This window comes from Crassostrea angulata, chromosome 9, assembly GCF_025612915.1.
Source record: "Crassostrea angulata isolate pt1a10 chromosome 9, ASM2561291v2, whole genome shotgun sequence".
NCBI classification, from domain to species: Eukaryota; Metazoa; Mollusca; class Bivalvia; order Ostreida; family Ostreidae; genus Magallana; species Magallana angulata.
Genome location: NC_069119.1, coordinates 30,111,260 through 30,136,913, shown reverse-complemented (window position 1 = coordinate 30,136,913; position 25,654 = coordinate 30,111,260). Strand labels below are relative to the sequence as shown.

Below are 25,654 nucleotides of genomic sequence, written 5' to 3'. Positions count from 1 at the left end.
ACAACAAGCAAATTAATTCAAACACAAAATTAATATTGATTTTTACATGATAATCATAATTTCCTGGTATTGTATCCAGGCATAACCTGCAATTCCTAATAACAGTTCAAGCATTAATTCTTTTATAAAATGTTTTGCCTTTTAGACCAAGAAATTTCCTGCCTTAAAATTTACCAAGTATGAAACACGTATTCTAAAGATTTTTCTCATGTTTTTCCCTTCTGGTGTACATATATATTTTTCCGTACTTTTATTAACTTTTTAGTCATATTTAGATACATGTTCAAATAGAAAAATTGTAAATCTGAACTAATGATACACAAACTAATCAATGTAGCCTGAAAAAAAAATTAATTTTCCAATATTTATATATCTACAACACTGATTATAGTTGATTCAACACCATTTAATCTACACGAGTTTACACAGTGTATAATTAAACAACTTGTACAGTCCTGCACTTTCACATTGGATGCGTGCAGTTTTTGCACTTATATGCACAAAGTTTTATTGTTTATATGATGTATATTATTCATGTATTTGTAGATTTAGTATACTGTTTTGTATAGATCCATTTGTACAGTCACATAGAATACTTTGTAGGCACAGATACAAAATTGTTGATAGCATACAGTTTTGATTCAGTGAAGTTATATTTTTCCACTTTAGAACTGCAGGGTTTCTACACTAATGAAAAAAGATTTGATGTACTCTCTGTGGAAAAAGTGATCTTTTAAATTATAAGGTTTAGGATATTAATCCAATCATCTTTTAGTGTGTAAGCTTTTTAAGCTGGATAGTCTTAACTATTTTTAAGACCATTTTAACCTCCTGGAAAGAAAGAGCTCTGTTTAAAGATAAATCAAATTTAAAACTCGTATTAAGGTTAAACAGTAGATTTTTTTCCCTTACAAAATAAGAATATATATATATATATATATATAGGAAGAAAAATCAATTGTAAAATTAGAGAATTTTTAGATGGATTTGATTGGTTTAATATTTTGTTGACCACTATGCGTACATGAGAGTTACCAGTGGATCTACACAAGCATACACACAGTATAACCCAGAGATTTGATTTTCTGAGTTGATTGACACTTGTGCATTCACAGCTTCTTGTTGGTTATCCTCACTTTTCACTGTTCTGCCTTGATCAAATTTATAATTACAAATTTATTAAAATAAAAAATCATAAAGCTAATGTATATCTGATTGGAATTCTCTATGTAGAAGTAAAAGTACTTTTCTTTTGGTCAAATTAGTATCATATATACTGTATACACTTTATATGATAATGAATTTCTACTTTTTAGAAAATCATAAAATCTAACGTAGCAATAAGCCAATAATAGATAATAACAAAGTAACTCGATTATGACAAACACTAAAATTATATATATTCTGTAGACATAATATTTCATAATGATCTAGATGGAAAGTAAGGATAAAATACTGGGGGCAGTGCATGCTGTATGATTTCAGTTCCGTTTCTCCATTTTTTTGTTTGTCTCGTTTAGTCTGAATGTTTTTTGTTTCTCCACAGTCAATCCACATCTTCAGGTCTGCCTAAAATGGGCAAAAAACCACCCAAGGCACCAGTACCACATGCTAGCCACGCCCACCACTCAGGGACCGCGCGCACGATATCACAGTGTAGCTCCGCCTCCTCATCTCTTGTCTCTGCCCCCTCACCTACCCCCTCCTCACAGACTGTCAACAAATCTGCCGCCTCATCCTCCAGATGACTGGCGGTCCGCTTACCTCCCCTGAAAGAGCTCTTTAATGGAAGCATGCCCATGTTCAACTCCACACGATATCAGAGACATGCCCTCAAGCCTCTGGTGCGACATTCCGCCGATGCTAGTTTGGACGCTGTAAGGCGGGCTCAGGCAAACAGGAAGAAGAAACGTTTACATCTACAGACTTCGGAGAAATTCTTTTAATCTGGAGCCAAACTAAGTTTTTTTTACCCCAGTCTGGATTCCAGCTAGCAAGCTTAGATTTAGAGGGACCAGAAGAATTGAATCAAGATTTCAGAGAAATTCTTCCAGTCTTAAGCCAACTACGGTTTTTTTGGTTCAAAATTTGGAGTTGGAACAGATGTTTCCATCAACATCAAAAGATTCAAAATAAAAGGTTTTTGTTACCCCTTTGTTCAAATACATTGTTCATCATTTTGTATCGCAGACAGCATATAGTGCTATGTCACCGCTTTGCCTTAGGATTTCAACATGTGTGCCTCAGATGTATTCAGTCATCAGATTCGCAAAGCCAATTCATACTCATTCATTGCGAGTGCTAATCTTCAGTCTGTGATAAAATTTCCGACAAGTTCGTAGTCATTTTTAGTTCAGGAAGAAGTTTGTGGAATACTAGTTTGTTATGTATGACTTATTTAATGTGAGCTTGAGAAGAATTCTGTTGTTACTAAGCAAGATTCTTTCAGGAAACAAAAAACACATTCCATTAACATGTATACACAGGGAAAATGCATTATTCAGGGTGTATGAATGAACAGTTTTGGATTTGTCCAGGGTTTTATTTATCGATATATTTCTTACCAAGTGCCTCACCTTATGTCTCAAATTGTCCAGGGTTGTTAAGAACTTTTTGCCGCCTGTTTTAAATTTTGTGCCAAATTATCCTGGGGACCTTGATCCGACCAGGCAGCATTTTCACGTACGAGACGAGCATGCAAGAATTCACAGCAATAACTGACAGCTGCATGGGGTGTGCTGACTTTGTGCATGATATGTGTGTTGTTCATAACTTATTCCTCTCCCCCAACAAAGTAGCAGTAGATAGATGACGCTTGATTCCAACACAAGGTTTTTTTGTTTTTTTTTTACTTTTGTTTGTTAATTTGGTAATTACTCAAAAAGCTAATTAATTGGATTGGAAAACATCCCGCAAAACTGAATTTAGAATTTGACAATACCAGAAACAAAAATCAACAGTTTCTTGAAAAAGGGTTGAATTTCAGAAACATTTTTTTTTAAAAATGGGCAGAAAATAATCAAATTTCGTTGATGAGGTTCATAGAGTGACTTTGTATTCTTTTATCAACTGCCTGACATTTCAGTTTCGATGAGTCAACAGAAAGTGTGACCTTGCTGGACTCGGATTCCGATTTGTCTCTGAATTGTCTGGACGCAGATCCTTCTGATGATGATGAAGACGATGCAACCAACGAAAAAAAGAACAACTTGTGCAAGATGGCCTCCTCACATTGGCGAACGCCCCTCATTAAACTGCGGAATCTGTTCCATTTTATACAGGCCTTCTCCAAAAGGAAAATTAAATGAAGAGTCATATTTTCCAAGGTTTGCCAAATTTGTTTTTGGGCTGTTGAATTTTGAATTAATTACCTCAAGGATTGAAAATCGGAACAGATTAAGGGATTGAATTCATGAAGGTTGTAGTTACGGAAACTTGTTTGAATTAGCTGTAAAACACCTTACTGTTATATGTTAAGCCAGCAACAAGTTTTCAGTGTGGTTTTTCTAAACTTGAGTTAAGCACTGGTATATACATGTATTATGTTTGGGTATATTTGGAAGTTTTGATGTTTAAGCCTCAGGTTGTGTACAGGAGAGACATGTTATAAAAGTTGATGAAATATGCAATTTTTTCTTTCTCTGTATTTCTTGTTATAGTAAATGAAATTAGGCTTAAACACAACAACTGCATTGTATATGATTAGATAAAAGATTTTTTTGTTTATTTCGGTTTTCATGTTTGTAATCTCTTAAATTGGTTTGTGTAGTAATGTCTGTCTTTTTTCACTGAAATTTTAAGCTTACCAAAGAGCTTATAGAGGGTTTTTAAAAGATATTCTTTGCTAAACATCTTTTTCAAGATACTGGTTTTGAATATTTGTGGGTATACTTCACAAAAGAAAATGTTTGCTGGAGAAATATCCTACCAAAAACCATGTATAATTACCAGGTTAAACACTTCAATTGGTATTCATCAAGGGGTGGCATTTTTAGTTCTTATCAATATACATGCTGTAAACTATCTTGTGGGGGTTTTTTTCTTCGAAAGATTGCAAAATGTCTTTATATGTTACCAGTGTAGATTTTGATGTTCCTAGCTCAGATCTAAGTGTGTACACTTTTGATATATACATATTACATTTGTATTCTCCATACAACCCACCAGTAGCAAATTGTCCTCATATTTTGAACTCATGTTGTTGGCATTATTGTTGACTTTGCATTCCAATGGCAAACTGGTTTTTTTTTTTTAAACTTTTAGTCCAATGGACATACTATCATATATCATATATTGATTATTGCAGGCATAACAAATGATAAAGCCAAGTATTGCAAAAATTAATACCTATGTGTTTTATGGGACTTTTAAAAGATTTGAGTTTATGCATGGAAGAAATGAAATTTATTGGCAAATTATGTTAATTGATGCAAAAACACTTAAAATTAATAAACTCAAAGGAATTAAATTTAGCAAAGAAAATTAAAAAGTTAATGTTTAGTTTCCAAGGCATAATGGTGTTTTATAAAATGCCAGCTGCTATATTATTCATTGCTATTTTCAATTTTAAAATTGGGTTTGTTTTTGCCATTTTGAAAAAGGGAAATAACTCAATTTTTCAATTCCAAGAAAATTATAAACTGAGTTATTTTCCACATCAAATTTTCAATGAGCAAAAAATTCTCTGCCTGAGAAACTGAAGATATTTTTTTTTGCCTTTAGTCATTATGAATGACAAATTAATTCCCATACAACTGAACTCTTGTAGATTTCTTGTTTACAATAATGGACATAAGTTATCTGTGATAATAGATTATATACACATCATAATTTTGTTCCATTTATACCCTAGCACAATTCACATATGCATCATGATTTCATGTACTGAATGAATAGGATGAACAATGTAACATTTGTTTTTTAAAAAGGCTGGATGGTTATTATAAGTCTAGACTATTCTTAACTTATGTAAAAGAACAGTTTGGTTTATAAATAACGTATTTATTTTATCAATTCTAAAGTAGATGAATAAATCATCGATGAAAGCTGGACAAATCAAATTCGTAGTCTTTAAAAAAAATATTTAGAAACATACTTGAAATTGCTTATATCTTATTTGAGTTAAAAGATTAAACATTTTGTTACTTAAAGACTGTCTTTATTATTATTTTTTAAATAAGTGGTAAATTTAATGCAAACCTTAAAAATCAAGTGACTGTGTATTGCCTTTGAACAAATGATTAAAGTTCATCCTTATTCATTTTGTACATCCAACATAATCAAAGAGAAAGTGAAAGTATCCCTGGTGCTAGATTGTCGTGTTTTATTGTTAGCTGCGTGTATACGTGTAGTAGATGTCGATGCCATTTAAGTTAGAATGCTTGTATATCCTAGTGTCTCATTTTAAAATAAACGTCTCATTTTCAATCATGCAAAATTTGAACTTCCAATGGGGAAATCTAAGGGAGGTAAGCGGAAACTTTAGGATTTTTAAATTCAGATTAACAGATATTATTTATTTATTTATTTATTTGTATTGGACTTGTGTAATATATGATATGTATTCTGAGATTTTTTTTTATAGAAATGAACTGGTACTTTATGAAAATGCTAAAAATTGTTTTACTAGAAAAATGAATGAAATTTAAGTATTTATAAAATCAACTTATGCTGTTCAATAGAAAAAGTTAGTTTTTATGAAACAGTAGCCAATATTATTAGAAAGACAGTGTTTTAACAAATATGAATGAAGAGCCTAGATGTATTTAGAGATAAGCATTAAATTTGATTTTCCCCTGCAGTTTATTTCAAGATTTACTATCTGTAAAAGACGAAATAATAATTAATAGAATAGATAATGTAAGATTACAAAAAAATTTATATAATAAAAAAGCATAAATTAGTTTGGTTATAATTGTTTAAACATCCCCTAGCTTGTAAATGGCCAAAGATTTATACATGCCTAAACATGATTTCATCAGCTATCAAGAATAAATATTTAATACTTCTTCAGTTAACAAATATCTTGATTGATTTAAGAAAAAATCATATTGCCATTTCCCAGCTTCAGTAATTGTTTTAAAAATCTGATTGAGGTATTCAGACTTGTTGATACAAATCTGTTTTATGAAACTTGTGTTCCTCGAGGAGCAGTTTTTTTTCTCAGTATGTACAGGTATTTGACAACATATCCTTATACTGTGATAGTACATGTATTAGCTATGTCCTAGGTATTCCAGTATGTTGTAAATATTTAACAGAATTGTTAGAGAGGCCACAGTGCCAAGTTTGGTCAATGTTGAATAAATGTTACAAATATTATTGAATTGGTTTTGTGTTTTCTTTAATTTTTTTTTTACCATCAAGGAACTAATAGGTCTTAGAAATCAACTTGAAAGGTCATTCTTATTCCCTATAGATCTATTCTGAACATTTTATTGCAGCAAGTTCATTTATTATCTTAGCACTTTGGATATTTCGTATTTGCAAAATGTAAATTTTTCCACTTAACAAATTAAAGCTAAGGTACATGAATTTCATATCTTATGTAATACACACCTACTGAAATTATTTGTAAACCAAAAAAGATGCTCCCCTATTCTTGTCATAAATAGAAAAAATTGCCACCATCTAGCATCAAATATTAGAACTGGCCAAAGAAGCAGATAATTTAACTATAGCATACCAACACAATCTTCAACAAAGAAAAACATGAAATGTGCTTCCAATCACGTATTTAATTCAGATATCCAATCTGTTGTGCGTAAAACTACAGGATTTAAATCATCTTTACTCTGAGATTTATGCAAGTCATTCAACCAATCAAAATCCTTGTTTTCTTGCACAGGATTCTGGGAATCACTTTTCATTGAATTGTGGAATTGCTCTACTTCCATGTCTGAGTCAGAGTCTTGAGATTTCACTTCATCCATTTCTTCTTCCTCATCCTCTTCCTCTGTCCCTCTACAAATAGCAAGATAAACATATACTGTTCAGTACATGTTAATGTAATACAGTTAAAACAAAGGGATACATATACTGTGGAATCATCATTGTTCATGTGGGGGGGGGGGCAATATTTGTGGCTTTTCCTGGATAACCCTTGCCCACAAATTTACATCCCCGTGAACCTATACTCAATCATTTATAATAGTTATTAAATATCCTGATTACACTACCGACGAAATTACGACCCTACAAACCAAGAAAATTTTGGCTACCCACAGACATTGACCCCCACGAATAAAATGATTCCACAGTAGATAAAAGCTGTCCCTGTTCTGTAGATATCCCAACAGTTGTTAAGCGAAGGGGACATGAATCACTATAAGAAATAAATTTTATTGTTTATTTCTTTCTAAAACTTTATATTTACATGAGAAATTTTATCAAAATTTCTTGAATGTGTAAATGCTTTTATTTCCAGAGGACCAATTTTATATACACTCTCTATAACTATTGTAATCAGAAATATGGGCCATCAAAGGTTTTCTAAGAATTTGAAACCAACATGAAGACAATAAACAAAATTGTAGCAATACAAACTATGTGCAAGTCTTAATTTTATACCGTTTTGTTTGTTTTTTCCCAATCAAGGACTGCAAGAATGGCAAACAAAGGGAAACGACTGGGGGCTGGGCATGGGGAGCCGAGTCCAAAATCTGAAACAGTGATTTATGGAGTTTAAAAAGCAATTTAAATTCTAGGGAAAATGCATAGTACTATTTCTTGTAAATTCAGACTTAAAAACTTACTTAGCATAAGAAATCTTATAAACATTTATCAATGCTGTAGAACAGTTAATCACAATTATAGCAAACATCTTGTAAGGAATTCTCGCTTACAGCAGTCAGGTCTTTTTCACCTGATCGTAAAATTGTACTATTTATCAGATATGATATGCAATACATGTGTATGTAAAAAATCAAATTCGCTTGCCCCATTGTACTTTGCCACCGTACACGTTTTACTATACATATTCTCATACTTGTAGACACCATACAAAAATCTATTACTGTAACCGTTTAGTGATCTCTTTGGTACACTGACCTGTTTCGTGATGTTGGAGGGGAGACTTCTCTCTATCTGTCTCTCCCGGTCCTCTAGGGCCTTCCTCTCACCCCCCAGGAACACGCTGATGGCAGTGGAGGGCAGGTTCTCTTGTATGGCTCTCTGAAAAAACAAACCATTGAGAAATGATTTAAACATTTGTCTTAATTATGATTATACAAATATAAGTGAATAAGGTATACTGTATACAGAGTTATTTGCGTCCCATGTTTTTTTCGCCCTTCAACACTTGCAAACAGCCAAGATACGCTTGTGTATTAAAGAGAAAACTTGGAACACTGGAATTCACCCAGTCTTCAATTTGCCCACTGACAGCAAGGGCTAAAGGGGCGAAAATAAAACAGGGCTAAATATTTCCCTGTTTACAGTATACACTTAAAAAGATTTATGATTTAGGCTATAGTAAAATTATTGTTTGATTGGAATTGCCTCCCGCTTCATTGAAATACCCCCCCTCTGATAAAATTTTATTCGCAAAATATTTTTTTGGCAATTTTTATTTTTCATACTCATTTTTGATTAGTTAATCTTTAAGTTTGAAAAAAAAAATCCCTCCCTCCTTCCTGGGTCTGGAAACTCCCGGTGACAATTCCAAGCAAAAATAAGGTAGAAATTTTCAGTGTAATTCAAATTGAAGTCTTCAAATATTGTTTTAAAGCAAATTTGCTTAGATTTGCTACACCGAACTTATGAGAGACAAATTCTAACTGTGGAGGGGGCCTTGTAAATGGTAGGCACTCACTGAGTCCAGTGTGTTCATTTTCCTCTCCTCCTCTTCACTGACAATGGAGAGAAGTTCTTGTTCTTCATTGAAAAAGTACAACTGTGAAGACTTCTGCCAATCTACTTGTGTCCCCTTGTTAGAACTCTTCTTTTTTTGAGGTAGGAATATTGCACAAGTGACTGTGGATTTGGATATAGAGGGCTTGGAATACACAATGTCTGGACTTAAAGGCTTAAAGACATACACTGGAATAAAAATACACAGATGATTATTTTTAAAATGTAGGTTGTACTAAAGAATTACGGTAAATCCAGTGATTTAACAATTATCATCTTCATTTTATGATCGCAAAATTAAAATGTGCAGAAGTTTATTATTGTAATTCATATAAAACTACTCCGATTGCAAAAATATAACTTCAACGAATAAAAAAAGTTTCCAGATTTTAATTCTTTTTTGCAAAAATTGCAGAAATCTAAAAACCCCAGATATACGATTATACAGCTGGACATGAACCACTTAGCCACAATAACTCGGCCAGAATTTGCTCTCTTTAAGCATCAGCAGCCTTGAACAAGTGTACTTTTTTCATTACTACATGTACATATGCTTACATTTCTGATCGTTGTCAACGACTGCCATGTAAGGAGATAATGGATCAGCTGCCAGAACATTAGCTTCTAAGTTTACACTCCAGACCACTGCAAAGAGGTTGTAAGTACATCTGCATTAAAAACATGCTTGGAATATTGCAACATTTACACATTGTTTTACAGTGAATTTTTTAGTTAAAATAGTAGACTGTAGTTGATTCAAATTTAGAATTAATTAAATTCATGGTATAGAGCAAATAATAGAATGTCCAGAAAACTACAGGTCTGAACCTTTTTGTAAAATGTAATGGTGAATTAATTTCTTACTGAAACACTGGCCAAAAATCACCTTATTAATAAAAAATACCCTTGCCTCATATCAAATTTGATTTTTTTTTAAATTTTAGAATTCATATCAATTTACACTTAAAGCAACAAAATACATAAAATTGGACATTTACAACTAAAACACTACTCACCTGCACAGGTGAGAAGATTCCAGACACACAATAAATCTGAGGACAGACTGACCAACAGGTGGCAACAGGAATGATGTCCAAATTCACAGTGTCTGCAAAAACAAAAAACAAATTCCAGCATTCCACTTAACCGGTATGTTACTTATAATAACTTTAAAGCTCTTGCAATGGTATTGTACAGGTACATGTATTTCCATGGATCTGTTTTGAACAAATGGCTTCTGTTTAATACAGAGATGGGGAGTTCAGAGGCATGTTGAGTGCTCGCAAAAACTCCCTCTCATACATATGTTTGCAGGTGCTTGCGAGCATCCACTCTGCTAAACATGCCTCTGATTTATCAAGCTGACCAAGTAATGCTCAAAGTAACTTCATTTTAACATTGTGACCAAATAAATGCTGCATCCTATCATAAAACGCTTTACCTGACAAACCTTAAGTAAACTAAATGTGTGTTTACCGCTAAGAGGGTACTTACTTGATGTTTGATGAGTTGGACTGAGTCAGGAAGCAGTGTCTGAGGACGTTTGTGTCCGAGTCCCACACGGTGAGGGTGGAGGAGAACCCCACCCCCAGCAGTGACCCGTCCTCGGAGAACCCCAGGGGACCCGCGGGGCGGTCCCTGTAGTACCCCACACTGTCACACACCCACTTACTGTTCTTTCCTGTAGGGAAGAGAATTCAGTATGATAAAGTAAAGTGTACATGGACATATGCATGCTAAATGATAGAGTAAATACACAAACTACAAAAACTGCTGTAAATTTCTTATTTTAAGCGAGTACTTAATTCTGAATCCTGCTGTTTTGTATCAGATTGTGAGAATATAAAACAACGAATGCAGAGGTTTTCTCCTCATTTCTTCTAGTTCTCAACACTCAGAAAATAATGGCGAGATTTTAAAATCCACAAAGGGTGGTTCTCACGATTTTGCGGATATTAATTTCTTGCATTTAATTAAGAACCTTCTTTGCTCTGTTCTAATTTTAATCAAATGTAACTTGCTTTTTGAGTCTTCTTTTAATTTTAGCAAAAATTAAAGCACAAGAAAATCTGTTATTTGATTTTTTCTTGGAAGTCCTTTCGGTTAACAGTATGAGTATGAAGACTACTATTCAATTTTATTTTGAATCAAATATTTTATAAACAATGAATTTCTAAACAGACCATCAATTGTACTCATGTAAAACTGTAAATTATCACTGGTTTAACTCACTGTAAATATCTGTGTCGTCAACAAGTGTCCAGGTTTTAAATTTCCCATCCACACTTGAGGTCACCACACTATGAACTACATCCAGGTCGTCGCCATGGGGACGGAACTTAAGATCCACTACCTTCTTGTCATGAGGGTAATGGACAACTGTATTGAGGGCATACCTACAAATGATACAACTTGATTTATAGAACATCTAGATATCTTTTGGATCACAAGGTTTATCTACTTGGGCCTAGTAGCAAAATTTAGAAAATATGACTCTAAGATTTTTCTTTTCTTTTAAAGCACCTGGTTTACCAATTGAGTCTCTAAAAATATCTACTTAGGTTTGGTCAGAAAAAAAAATTTTTTTTGAAGCATCTCTTATATCTTTTGGATTTCTAAGCTTATTTACTCGAGCTTGGCCGCAAAAAATCAATAGCAGCAAGCCAGTTCATACCAGCAAATTGATCAGAATAATAAAAGTTTTTAAACAGTTTTTTTTTCTATATGTCTTGAGTATTTACTGAAATCTACACTTTTTTCCCCCACAACTAAGACTTACTCTTGTGATTCGACCTGGTACTTCCAGAATTTGAGTTGTATGTCTGGGGTCATGACCCCATCGTCCCACATATCGACTGTTGCTAACCAGTCACCATGACTACTGAAGGCTGCGTTTGTGACCTCTGTGGGGTAGAGCGGCTTAGAAAGGTCCTCAGGTGATGTGTAATTCTCTTGTACAATGTCAAGCTACAAAACAATATATCATTTATTTGAATTAAATACTAAATAACAAAAAGTGAAGTGTAAGTGTATATCTCACTTGCAATGTACATCTATAAAACAGATTAATACATTTCAAAGTATAGAGAGTTTTAAGTCGATGAATTTCATGGAAACATAAAAGGTATTTTGAAAATAATAACCATATACATTAAAGAAATCCATGAGTTATGATGGTGATGTATTACACGGCAGCCAACTTACATTGTAGAGTTGTCTGTCAGCCTCTATGGAATAGAACTGTAGGTGCCCCACCCTTCCGTTGGTGACCAGGGCCTTGGTCCGGGGGTCGTACAACAGACGGACTGACCTCCTGACCAACACCTGAGACTGCAGGTGACACAGGGACAGACCGTCAATCACGTTCAGCAACTCAAAGGTGTTGGAGATTAAGTTCACACCTGTCCAAATTTTAATAAAGTAATTAAAAAAAAATTGTATAAAATATGTGGATACAAGAGTTCATGCAATTGTTGTGATCATGTATAAAATTTGTATCTCCAGAGTAACTTAAATATTAAATAATGCTTAGAATTCTTTGAAATTCAAAGTGAACAATGTACAATTATAGTACTTGATAATCTGAAGAGAGAGAGAGAGAGAGAGAGAGAGAGAGAGAGAGAGAGAGAGAGAGAGAGGGAGAGAGAGAGAGAGAGAGAGAGAGAAGCAATGTCGAATGACTTATAATTCAACTAAATCTAAATATAAAATTTATCCTGAATAACTGCAAGAAAGAATGAAAGGAAAGATATGACAGCTACTAGTAACCTACAGTTGTCTTGGTGACAGGTGACAAATATCTGGTTGTCAGGGGAACAGATCACATGATCAATAGGGGCCCTCAGACGAGGCAGGTATTCTCTCTCCTTAGAATTGTATTTCCATTTCACCAAAACACATTCATGCCCTCCACTAAGCAACTGTGAACCTGAAATTTTGACAAAAAATTCACGTAATTTGAGGATTTTTCACTTGTTGAATACCTTTGCTTCATGCATGAAGCTATTTTATTGATTAATTCAATTTCTTAAATCTCAACTTTCTCCATGTTCGTTGTGAAATGTGACATGTCCATTAAACAGCTTTGTTACCAATTTTCTTAAAACTGAAAACAATATCTGGGCTTTAAATAAATATGAAGTTAACTTTTGAAGAAGATTGTTTGTGAATGTTTCCCAACGCTTCATTTTTTAACCTGAAATTCTGATCGTTGATGTGCTATAAAAATAAAATCACCTTTTGCCCCCCCCCCCCCCCCATTGAAAGCCTCCTAATGTTTTCTTGATTATTCCCATAATATTTATATAGACCACTCCTTACCTTCGGCTGTGAAATGTACGTCCAACACAGGAAGTGCGTGCCAGCTGTACGTTGACTTCACCACCCCATTCCTAGTCAAGAAATTCCACCTAAAAAAAATTAATAAATTACAGTAGATGGACATCCTTATATCAATATCAGAAAAAACCATTAATTAATAACAAAGTTAAATACTTGTAACAGGCTATTAATAGCAATAACAGAACATGATGATGAGCCAACATGGCTTACAAATCTTACCAGTAGACATTTTTGCCCTATATCTTAATACAGACTTACCAGTAGATAATTTTGCCATGTATCTCAATTAAGATTAACCAGTAGATTATCCTACTTTGTTTCTAAATAGAGGTAGACTTACCAGTAAATAATCTTGCCATTATCACACCCTGTAACAAAACTGTCTTCTGTTGGGTGACATGCTACACATGAGATTTCTTTGTCAAAGTCGTCTTTTAAACTATGCCTGAAAGATAGATTAAAAACATTAGTGGACATATACACACAACTTGTAGAACGTTATAAAAATGTATACCGGCATATATATGATTGCTGATTCTTTTTAATTTACCGTAGATCATTCACTACTTGGAAAGTAAAAATAGTTTTAACAGGGAATTTTCTATCTTAGTTAAAACCAGACCACTCAAAACAATAACTGGTCTAGATACTGATATACAACATATACACTAAAACAATTATCATCACATATTTAAATAGATGCTCTGCCATTGAAATATAGTCTCTTAAGAATCTACGGTCTCTGTTAAATAAAAAATTCTGTGATATGTATACTTAATTCTACAGGTTGATAATACTTACATGATGATTTCTGAAGTCTTGCAGTCATAAACGATTACTTTTTTCTTTCTGCCTTCCACAAGATATCTTCCCTGCAAAATAAATTTGAACTTTTAAAACAGTGTATATTATCATTTTTTAACAGGGTACAAAAAAAAATTTCACACTGTATGGCAATTTTAAACAATAAAATCACTTTATAGTAAGAGTATTTTATACTACATATGTGCCACAGAAGAAAATATTTGTTTTTAAGAGTGAATTCCCTTACTACATGTAACATGCATATTTTTGATACCAAGGAAGTAATGTCTTTAAAGCTATACACGCTATAATTTGCGTCAATTTTGAATAAAGGGGAAAATGTATGTGTTTGATTACTAATAAAAGTTACCTTTATTCTGTTAATTATAATGCTCAATTCGATCACGTAACAAATATATCAAATATTAAACAATAAAAAATATTTATTTTCCTGCCAGGAAAGTAATGCCTCCTCGTGAATATCAATCTATCACGTGATATTGACAGCTAAATTTAGCCTATCATACCAAAACTGATGAAGGGTCAACATCTTCATAATTGTGATAGTTTCACAAAGGAAAGGATATTTTCAGTAAAGCATAAATTTGTCCGATATACGAGTACAAACAAAAGAAAAAAATACAAGCCTGTGAGTAGATATGAATACTTCCTTTAAAAAAAATGACGTAGACCTGTGTTTTCCCCTATGTGCTATTTATAGATCCTATAAGTGTTAATGCAGAAGTAAGGGTATCGTGAATGGCAAGCGTATTTTACTCATTATACATGTATGTATTTCAAATTAACAACTGTTAAGCATATTAAAAATCAAGTTGGATATCTAATTAGGCAAACAATAACGACCACCTAGTTCTCCGCGGACATGCGCAATGAGGTCGGTTTGCGTTTCCTTCATCAATATTCATGAAAAGGTTTATTTTCCTGGCAGGAAAATAAACAATTAAAAATCTATATCTTTGTAACGAGATGGAATTCACCCTTATAATTTACAGATTAAGGATAACTTTTATAAGTAGACAAACACATGCGTTTTCACTGTCATAAAAAATTGACGCAAATTATAGCGTGTATAGCTTTAAGTAAATGTTAACTGATTTAACTTTGCTTTGGTGTAATAATTGACAGATGAAAATATCCATGTTTACTTCTAAAATATGGATTTTTTCATAAGTCGTTTGCTGGGATAAAAAAAAAAATTACCTTTGCCCCTACATCAACAAGTCTTCTCTTTAGAACTTTCTTCAGTCGCATGGTAAGTGATCCAGTTTTAGGGTCGTATTCACTGATATCATGATCTGGACACAAATTACATTCATTGACAAGTTAAATTCAGCATTAGGATTAGTTGAATTGTGCTTGATCAAGATCTCATGGGGCCCAATTCTATTATTTGGTGATATAATGAAAATGATAGAAAAGTTCAATTAATCTAATACTGTGTTCCCAATCACATGTAAAACAATACAATCCACATATCAATTTAAGGCCTTATGAGAAAATATTGTCTGTCTATCACTTGAAATAACAATAAAATCACACAAACCCTGTGTAGGAATCTTGTCATCCACTCCTTTCGGATACCAGCGAACCATGACATAAATATTACTTTCATCTTTTGTAAACCCAATGAGGCCGTATATTGGAGCATGGAGGGAGTAACGCTGTAAAAAGAAGGAACAATTTTCCTGATTTTTCTTTTAACCAAAATATGATTCTTACATGATTGTATTCTTATATGATTCAAACTAAGCCTAATATAACATACAGCATAAAATCTAAAAGGCTACCATATACAATTTTTTTTGTTGGGGGGGGGGGGGATTTCAGTCCACTCAATATATTGGCTTTATTATTAACATACCAATTTTTTTTGGTGAAAACTTAATGCACAAAATATGCCACAAATACTGCTTACTAAAACATATTGTTCAGGATTACAGGGATATATCCTAACTCACTATGCATACCTTCAAAATAACTCCATCTGCAGAGTCCCAAAGTATAATGGTCTCATCTAAGGAGGAGCTAAAGAGCTATTGAAAGAAAAAACAAAGCAATGATTTATGTCAAAATTTTTATCTACAATATTAAGAATATTCTTTACAATCTTATTTAAGGAATAAGGTTATGAGGTGATAATACTGGTTCGGGCATGATCAAATCCAATACAGCCAGAAGGGCTTTATGAAAGATTTGATCTCGCCCCGATTATTATATCACCTCACAATATTCAAAGATGATTTCTTATTACTTCTATTCACATTATTTTTAGCAACCACTCATTATTTTCGTTCTGTAGATTTATGCAAACCTTGCTTGCACCCTACACTGTCACAAACAATTTCTGAGTTTTAAAGCTACTATTATAGTCTGTTTCAAGATATCTATGCAGATCATTTGGACTATAATTAATAAATACACAATGTGCATTCATGTGAAAGAAGTGCAATTGAAACAGATGAAAGGGAATATTTCCAAGATATCTTCATTGAAACATCATCATTGTTCTCTCGGAAAAATTCACAGAAACAAAAACAGATTTCTAACAGAGATTTTTAATGAGAAATGTTTACATTTTTTTCTCCATTCAGAAGTCACTCAAAATACCTCACAGTCTTTCAATGTTATTACATTTGTAACTGAGGGTTTCATCTCTTTTGCAATGCAAAATCCCCTTCGACTTTTTATTATTAGCTGTGTATTGAAACCTTACAAGCTAGTGGGGGCATATCAAAGGGGAAATAGTGGGATATGTTCATACTTTTGAACAACAGAATGAACATTGTTTTAACCCAGAGGTATTTATAAATAGAAAATAATAAGAAAATGAGTGGCATAAATACAAGGGATAGACTATAGGATATACATGTATATCCTATTTATTTTTTATCAATGTTTTCAATTTTTAACTTCATACAAATTCTGATAACATACTACTTATGGTTCCTTGATTTTATTTAGGGGGGGGGGGGGTCTTGTAAAAAAAAAACAACAACAAATGATCGATATGAACATTCGCGAAAAAAACACAGAACTTAATATACCTGAAGTTTATTCTTTGGGTTGACCAAGGCGCCCGTGACTTCGTCATAATGACCGATTAAGTAGTGCATACATTCTCCGCTGTTAACATTGTATACCTTGATGTTTTTTCCAGACAAAACGAACAAGCATCTATTAAAATAGAACATACATTTAACATGTTTGCATATTTTTAACTGTGAAGCACATGACATTTCTGAGGATATTTATTTACAAAAACTTCCACAAAGTTTTTTTGTTAACTTACGATTTTTGTTCACATTTGACAATCAAATACAGCTATCGAAACAAAGAGGTACTTACTTTGAATCTGCAGAGAACACAGGCTTGTATTTAACGATACTGGAGCCTGATACGTTAACCACAGTTAGATTATCTTCTCCCATGCTCTTTTCATGTGGGGGCTGCCATTACTTGACATGCGCATTATATCATAAAATCCTAAATTCAAAGTTGAACTTGTATATATGATCCGGAATGATATTCATAAATATTTCACTACGAATGTTGCATACAAAAAAAATCGGAGACATTTGGGAAATATGGAGTAAATTAATCTAGGAAAGTCAAATAGGCGAAGGTAAGAAAAATGTAAGCATATGACTGGGTTGAAAAAAAAAAGAATTTTGCCGCTATTACTTAGCATAGCGTTCGTTACGTCATAATAATTTTGACGTTGACGTTTTCCTGCTTCAAACAACGCTGATAGAATTATAATGGCCGCCGTAGTCTCGAGAGATGAGTTTTTGCTCTTACTTGCTGTCCATATACTCACACTTGTTGCTGGTGCGGCCCAACTCTATCATGTTGTCAATGTTGACGGAACTTGCTCCAACTTAACTCTAAAAGAACTATCTAGCGGCAAAATTGAATCACAAAATGGTTCCACATATCCGAACGGAACCAACTGTCAACTGACGTGGAACTCCACAGCAGGTGACATTTTTCTGATACAATTGTAAAAGTAAATGTATTTTAATAATACATGTAGTTCAGCAGCGTCGGAAGCAAATTGAAAGTGTGTGTGTGTGGGGGGGGGGGGGGGGTGGCTAGACCTTTCAAAAATCCTAAAAATCTTAAAAATCCAAAAAAAAAAGGGGGGGGGGGTGTGGTTACATTTATGCCTAGGTTTGCAAAAAAAAAAATCAGGAGGGGGGGGGGGGGCTAATCCCCCCAAGCTCCCCCCCCCCGGTTCCGACGCCTATGTAGTTCATCACGTTGCTTTGAATTCGTGCATGCAAAAATATTTACACACCTTCGAAATATTGAATACATAGATATCGTACTGCAATTTGCACATGCATTTGTCTCATATTTTTTTATTTATTTTATTTATTGACGAGTGTCAAAATTGCATGAATATGTACCAGATAGCTCAATTACACAAAATAAGTCGCATGAAGTAGAAACAGGCATGTACTTGCCTGGTTAAAAAAAAAATTCCAGGGGGTTGGGGGTCCGAAAGTATTTTCGGTAACTTTGCTATGCAATTTCAAGAAATTTGAATTTTCAAGGGGGTGGGGGGGGGGGGGGGGTCGGGACCGTTCGACCCCCACCCTACTTTATCCGTGCATGACGTATATATATTTAAAAATTAGAAAACATGCGCAATGGTAGCATTTTCGTAAAATGGCCAAATGAACTCAAAAAACAAATGTTTGTATCAGAAAATTGTTCACATAGAATTATTGCATAACATAAAACTAGAAAAGAAATGCTTACTTTATTGTTAATGCGTGATTAATTGGCGCATCTTGATCATGCATTCCCTGTACTGATTATATCACTATTCATATTATAAGAATTCAAAGCACATATTTTTATTTATTAACAAAATATAATGATGCAAGACTATGATTTTTCTTAGATTTATCGATCAAAGCAAAATTTTAAAGAAATATATTTCTTCAAAGAATTCTTTTGACTTTCTTCATCAATAGATTGTTATGGCATCAATCAAAGTGTTGTTTTAAAGAATTCAAAACTATTCGGCAGTATTTTTTTTGTTTATACACTTGGTGTCCTGTTCTCAGTTAGTAAACATCTGTATATACCAAGGACTTTTGATTTGTTCCAATAATATTCTCTGTGATAGCTAGGAGGTCAGTTGTCAGAAGCTAATACGCGGATCTAAACGGGTAGCGGGTATGGAAAATTAAGCTTAAGGTATCCCACTCCTCAATGTTGTTGTATCAAGATTTTCTTGAGAAGTATATCATTGAAATCTGTAGACAAAACAAACTTAAATAATACAAAAATAATGGGGGATCAGTATCCATCCCTCTGAGTTATGGCCCCTTTAATTTGACCTTTTTGCACCTAAAATGCAATTTCATCCTGATTAGGGTTTGTTGTCAGTATTTTTGATTAAGCAAACTTATTTCTTCAAATATTGTTTTTAATTATGCACAATGGTCACACTGAATAGAGGGATTACGAAAAAAAAATTGTACAAAGCTGCATAAATTTTTTTGTGACCTTTTTGCACTTAAAATAGACAATTTCTATAATAGTTACAATTTGATTTGAAATGAAAACTTCTTGAATATCAAGAATTTTATAGGATTAATCCAGTTTGCCTAAATATGTATTCAGTATTATTTTGACATAATATAACATGGGGGTCAGTGATGTCAAATTTTAGATATAGGGCTTCAAAGGTAAAATTCTCGCAAAATTTGGCTTTAAAAAATTCAGACATGTTCTATATATATGCATGATTTTATGCTAAATGGCTATCACATTCCCAAGATTTGATTTTGTACATGTCACATAGAACCTATAAAATATGTTACAAACCTATCAAATGTTAAAAATGTGAATAACGAATAAAGTATAATAAAAAGAAAAGTATATTGAAAATTCATAAAATTGCTTGTTTCTGTCATTTTCGTCTAAAAAACCTTCCGCACGAAAAAATAGTTCCCCAAAAAACTTGTTTGTTTCTTGAACTCAAATGGATTTTCTTTATGAATGTTGTGTAATTATGAAATAATAATCTATCTGTGATCATTAAATAAATAAAATCATATTCATTTTAAATATAATGATCATCTGCGCAATGAAATCAAAACATGAGTAGTGAGATACCTTAATGAATTCACATATAAATAAAAATCCAAAAAAATAGTCCCCCCCCCCCCGGCAAACAGAATTATCCGTCGAAACCAACCCCCCCCCCCCCCACCCCACCCCACGCCCCAAAAATTCTGGATCCGTGCATGGTGGTAACATGCATCTATATGTCCCATACATGCAGCATAATGCATATGAGATTTATTTTTGTCTAATCAACAAGAGAACAATACCTTTGCTACTTGGATAAATTTGGACTTTATCCGAAATGAAATATTTCTCAGTGGGATAAAGGCTGCAATTTTTAAAAGTCTGCACAATATCTACGTGATTAAAAAAATATTCCATGATGAAATTAAAACTTATTTGATAATTAATATGGGATGGAAATCTTGCATTGATCTTACTAAAAAAAAGACAATTAATAGAGAAATACATGCATAAGCCACCCCACCCCCATGAAATACAATGCCAATGAAAGCATTTTTTAGCACAATAAACTGATTAAAAATATTGTAGAGCCATAGTTTATAAAAATTCTTATAAAAAGCTAAATTATGCAGTATTTAAACATCAATATGCAGACCATTTACGAAAAAAATACGGTTTACTAATATATCCCCCTGTAAAATCGATCACACTTGTTTTAACGTCGATGGAGGACTCGGGTCTACCACAGAAGATCTGGAACATACATGTAGCTAATGTCCGTAAAATTTGACTTTAAATTCGGGTAGATTGTCAGTGATGTTAACTTTTTTAATTACTGAACTGAACGTACTACATTGTAGTTTGTAACGGTCAGATTAATATAAAATCATTTAAGATACGTAAGGGACAATTTCGTGAATTATCAATTCAACGAGGATGTAATAATAACTTCGTATGATATCTATTATGACTAAGAAGTAAAATTTTTTATTTCAAAATTCGTTTGGGATGATTATTAGTGAGATAGCTACGAAATTCGCATAAATTTAGTCTCCGCGAACATTATGATTCGCTTCTAATGGGGTTCATTAATGATTTACAGGAACTAAGACCCTGGTACTCGTGACCTTTGACCTGGCTGACGCTCAGAATGGATCTTGCGTCGATCGGTTAGAAATCTACGACCCAGCAGACGAGGCCAACACAAAGCAGACTCTCTGTGGCACCAATGGTGTGAACATTTCTTCCCCCCCCCCTCTCTCAATTTAGATAACGTACATGTATCTCTCTCTTTCTCCTCTGCCTCTCTCACCTTACCCCTTTTTTTATTTTTTCTCCGTCTCTTTCTGCTCTCACTCTTTTTCTGTGCCCCTCACTAGCCTCTCTCTCTCTCTTTCTATCTCTCTCTCCCTCTTAATCCGTTCTCCTCATTTCTTTTTCTTTCTTTCTTTCTTTGTATAATTCATACTTTGCTTTATTTTCATGATATTTTAAAATCATTATGCTTTCAGCTACAAATCAAGTATTTGAGTTTAGCGTTCCCATAGTAACGTTTTCCCTCGTCACGGATGCAGCCAGCTCCCATAATGTACAGGCTTTGCGGCGCTAGTGACGTCATTCTCTGATGCTTCCAACGGTAGCTGCTCAGGATCAAAGTTTATCTGTGACACAGATAGGTATATATGTGTATCTTAAATGTATTCTGTCTCCGTTCTTAAAAATCTGGTAATATAGGAAACTTCATTATAAAAATAATACAATGGTTTTCAATCAAATCGGACCGTCCACCAGACCCCCCACCCTTATCGTGTCTAGTCACGGTCTGGAGTCCACGTAGCTCTTTCATACATATACATGTACATATTGGACATGGCTTGCAACAACCCCCCCCCCCCTTTTTTGCAAGTAGATCGGAAGGCACTGTTAAATATCTAAAAAATATATGGCAGTAAAATGCCAGTAATTTCATCGAAAATATCTAAATATTGCCTTTCATTAGTTTCAGAACTTTTGCAGGAAAAAATACGTGCAAATTTTGATGAATCGCCAAAAAGTAAAATTGTTTTGGATGTGGGAAATATAGTACATATACAATGGAAATTTAGACAATAAGGGTTTTCTTACATGTACATCATATGTATGACCAGTTGAACAAATTAAATCGCTCTCATTTATGTTTGAACTCCCAAGCTTAAGAACAATCCAGTATCTTTTTGTATGATTATATTTAAAACTATTTAAAACCAAATTTTATATCTGGGTTATTTTAAGTAAATATTCTCTTCTTTTCATTGTTAATAGATGCATCAGCGATTCTCTTAAATGCGATGGAGATCAAAATTGCGGGGACCAATCAGACGAGAGCTCTTGTAGTATCACATCATCAGCGCCATCTACGGCAAACACAACCGACCAATCAGCGTCTTCGACGACAGACACGCCCTCTGCTAGCTCCTCCCCCCGCTACAAGCAGCCAATCAGCGGCATCAAGCAGTCAGGCTCCGGCATCCACCAGCCAATCACCGATTAGTTTACCAGCATCAGGCAGTAACGGTATTGACGTCATACAAAATACATGGAAACATTCTTTTTTGAACAGTTACATGTAAGGACAGATTTATTCTGTCAGTCACTTAGTCCATTATGTGTATTGAAAAGTAAGAAAAAGCCGATAACACTGTAAACATTTCTAAATGGGCGCGGTTGTTGAAATTGATTTTTCAACAAGTAAACGTAACTATTCATTTGAAAACAACCCTGGTATATCCACGGCCCCACAGAGACGCCTCAACAAATGCTTACAGATTACCTATATTTTTTTAATAACATGCTTTGTTTTTATTCAGCCCTCCTCGTCGCTTGCCTCGGGGACAAGGCTGTGCTTGTAATCATCATCCTGGCCTCAGCCACGATCGTCACCATTATCATCACCGCCATTATCTACACCGTGTGGTGCAAGAACAACAGTGTCCATCCTGACGTTGAGAGTATAGAGGTCAAGGAGGCACCGGTATCTTCACGGGCCCACAGAGACGGCCCCACCACATCGAGGGCACCACCCCCACCGCCAGCAACTAAAGCGGCCCCGAAACCAAAGGCTCCCGCGCCCAGGGAACCGGAAGCAAACACGGCCAAGAAGGGGCCGGCTAAAAAGGGGAAAATGTTGAAGAAAGATGCCTGGGTAGACTCTGTGTACCGTATATTTATAGATTCCGTTGTTTTGTAGGATAATATGAGATTTGTGTTACTAAAATACTTTAAGGGTACGCTTTATTTGCATGATTTGTTGTGAAATATGATTGTATATACAAATATTACATGTATATACCGGTATACCTAATCATGAACATTGACTTTTTCTCAGAATTACCGAAATGTAAAAAAAATGCCGTTACTTGTCTGTAATAAATAGATGATACTCAAAAACTTTGAGTCTGTTATCTTTTTTTCATGAAATTAAATATCAAATTTTTTCAAAATTCTCTCATTTTTTTTAGTTACTCAATATATTGTACGTTACTGGACTTAAAGAGTCTCGGGGGAGAATGTTTCAAACATACGATTTCCTTTAAATTTTTTACAGTGAAATATCAACGAATGAGTAAACTATGTGCAAAATATAAAGTAAATTGACCGAATAGTTTATCTGTTTGTCGCGCTCAATTTTGGTCGTATGTCCAATTCATCACCGACATTTTATATAGGATTATACAGGAAAATGAGGGTTTTCATTTTCAATTTCATATTTAAAAAATTACAAACATACGATTTTCTTTAAATTTTCAGCGATGGAAGGTTAACGTATAAGTAAACGTTTTGCCAAATTAAAACGAAATTGACTGGATGGTTTTTAGGCTATCCGTCCTCATAGCTTGATCCTATAAACGTGCCGTGCCAGCCATTTTACATTATAGAACTGTATACCTATATTTAATTTGACATCATTTTAAAGAGGAGGTCAAGAGCTTGTTAGATGCCGTTTTTGGAGAGACTGTAGGCATTCTAGATATATTTTATTTGTAAAAAATGGACAAAACTCCAAGATTTGCTACTTTTATCCTTCATATTTCATAGAAAATGGTTGTTTAAAATATGATTTTTCATGGTGTCTACCAAAAATTTAAGCCCCGGTACAGTCTATGAAACAAAGATATTGTTATGAAGCATCATTAAAAGAATTCATATCTTGAATTTCATAAACCTGTAGGCATCTTTCATTTACTAGATCTTGACCTTAATTTTGCATACTTTTCTGCAAAACATCTTTTAAATTATAGGGTTTCATGAAAATGAGAGAAAAAAGAAAACAATTTTCATTCTGCAAGATCACAAAGTTCCCACAAAAATAAATAACATCTTTAATAGTAAGCAAAAATACTTTCACGTCACAAAATATGATGATAAAACTAAAAGAAACAAACATGATAAATGTGATGACGTAAGCACTGAATTAGTCCTTGACCCGTGGTTGCAAAGGTCATTGTCACGGCAACAGTTTCTCGTCACACAACCACGTGATCCGTGAAGCTCAGACGAGCAGTTTTGAAAGTCATCTTTGGGAAGACAGTCCCACGCACACCCTCCTCACTGTGGACTCGTATACCATGTTGTCCATCGTACTGTACATCGAATAGTATACTTTCTGAAATGTGATGTAAAAAACTTGAACAAAATTTGAATTTGGATAGTGAATAAACAAACAAACAAACACATAAAATCAAGACGACTTTACTGGATATATGCAACGTCATAAAGAATAATGAACATAAAAAGTCTACTCTTATCTTTATGTTCCTAGATTTTCTTAGCGAAAATATTTAATCTGTAATAAAACAACAAGATCCTTTTGATAGGGTTATAATACTGTTCACTATAATTCATTACTTGACAATACTGCCCAGTTAAGCACTGCTTTTTGACGGCTTTGTAGTTCTCGCTGGGATCCAATTGGCAGTCCTTAGAAATACAATGCCAGCACTTTATACCCACAGACATTCCTGAAATGATTTTAAAGAATTTATAAATACATACGTCTGTCTAATTCAAAGGAAATTGGTAACTAAAGGCCTCATTTAGAGTGCTCAACAGTCATGACCATTTTTAGACTGTATCGATCTCCTTTTGAAGAAGAGCTCTATATAAAGATATACGAACATCCCTATATTCAAAAGTTCAAACAAATGGATTTTTTCTTCATTGAATAATAGTTTATCGCTAAAGACATCATATCTTAATTAAAATGTTAGTCTGTTGACCATCAAGCCTCAGACAAAGAGCAGCTTATTGAACAAATGATACAATATGATATCGTATCGTAAATATTTGGTTTTTTTCACATGTTGCGAATTTTGGCAAATTTGTAAGCCATTTTTTAATATAGTACTATACATCATAACTGACACGTTGCCTGTGTAATTCATTTTTTGCGATATAAAAACGACCGCAAATTAGATACATGTATATCAAAAATTAGATCATCACGAAAAACATGTATTTATTCTCGATGAAAATTTTGTTTTTGCCTATTCATTTGAATAACATTGATTTTTCGTTGTTCAAAAATGATCGCCGACAAAATGATAAAACCTGG

At 33.7% G+C, this 25,654-nt stretch overlaps 2 protein-coding genes and 2 pseudogenes across 7 annotated transcripts in view; 2 read left to right on the top strand and 2 right to left on the bottom strand.

Annotated features, from left to right (window-relative positions):
* LOC128162380 (tubulin monoglutamylase TTLL4-like) overlaps positions 1–3,726 on the top strand; it is a 40,405-nt gene extending 36,679 nt beyond the window's left edge. For 3 of the 6 annotated variants that reach the window (XM_052825556.1, XM_052825553.1, XM_052825555.1), the window contains one exon: positions 3,086–3,726. In XM_052825556.1, the coding sequence (XP_052681516.1) occupies positions 3,086–3,308 (223 nt within the window). In that variant the 3' untranslated portion in view covers positions 3,309–3,726. Of the gene's footprint in view, positions 1–145; positions 178–1,546; positions 2,998–3,085 lie in introns of those variants that run through there. The other 3 variants (XR_008240645.1, XM_052825558.1, XM_052825557.1) reach the window with 3 other exon arrangements.
* Positions 3,727–6,717: 2,991 nt separating this feature from the next.
* LOC128162381 (WD repeat-containing protein 75-like) lies at positions 6,718–17,505 on the bottom strand. The gene is made up of 19 exons (XM_052825559.1): positions 17,362–17,505; positions 17,061–17,190; positions 15,984–16,049; positions 15,560–15,677; positions 15,217–15,311; positions 13,993–14,063; positions 13,532–13,636; positions 13,171–13,259; positions 12,623–12,778; positions 12,055–12,251; positions 11,630–11,817; positions 11,083–11,246; positions 10,345–10,531; positions 9,867–9,958; positions 9,409–9,495; positions 8,813–9,039; positions 8,050–8,172; positions 7,570–7,661; positions 6,718–6,963 (listed from the first exon to the last, which is right to left on the bottom strand). Exons 1-19 carry the CDS (start codon positions 17,442–17,444, stop codon positions 6,729–6,731), a joined length of 2,505 nt encoding a protein of 834 aa, XP_052681519.1. The 5' UTR covers positions 17,445–17,505; the 3' UTR covers positions 6,718–6,728.
* Positions 17,506–17,635: 130 nt separating this feature from the next.
* Positions 17,636–23,363, top strand: LOC128164127 (uncharacterized; annotated as a pseudogene).
* Positions 23,364–24,406: 1,043 nt separating this feature from the next.
* Positions 24,407–25,654, bottom strand: part of LOC128162088 (uncharacterized) — a 13,071-nt pseudogene continuing 11,823 nt past the window's right edge.

Excerpts from the sequence above, each read along its gene's own strand:
- LOC128162381 (XM_052825559.1), bottom strand. The coding sequence starts at position 17,444 with ATGGGAGAAGATAATCTAACTGTGGTTAACGTATCAGGCTCCAGTATC. Across the intron at positions 15,678-15,983 it reads CAGATGGAGTTATTTTGAAG|CGTTACTCCCTCCATGCTCC; the intron begins GTATGCATAGTG and ends TTCTTTTTACAG. Across the intron at positions 11,818-12,054 it reads CTGACAGACAACTCTACAAT|CTTGACATTGTACAAGAGAA; the intron begins GTAAGTTGGCTG and ends ATTGTTTTGTAG.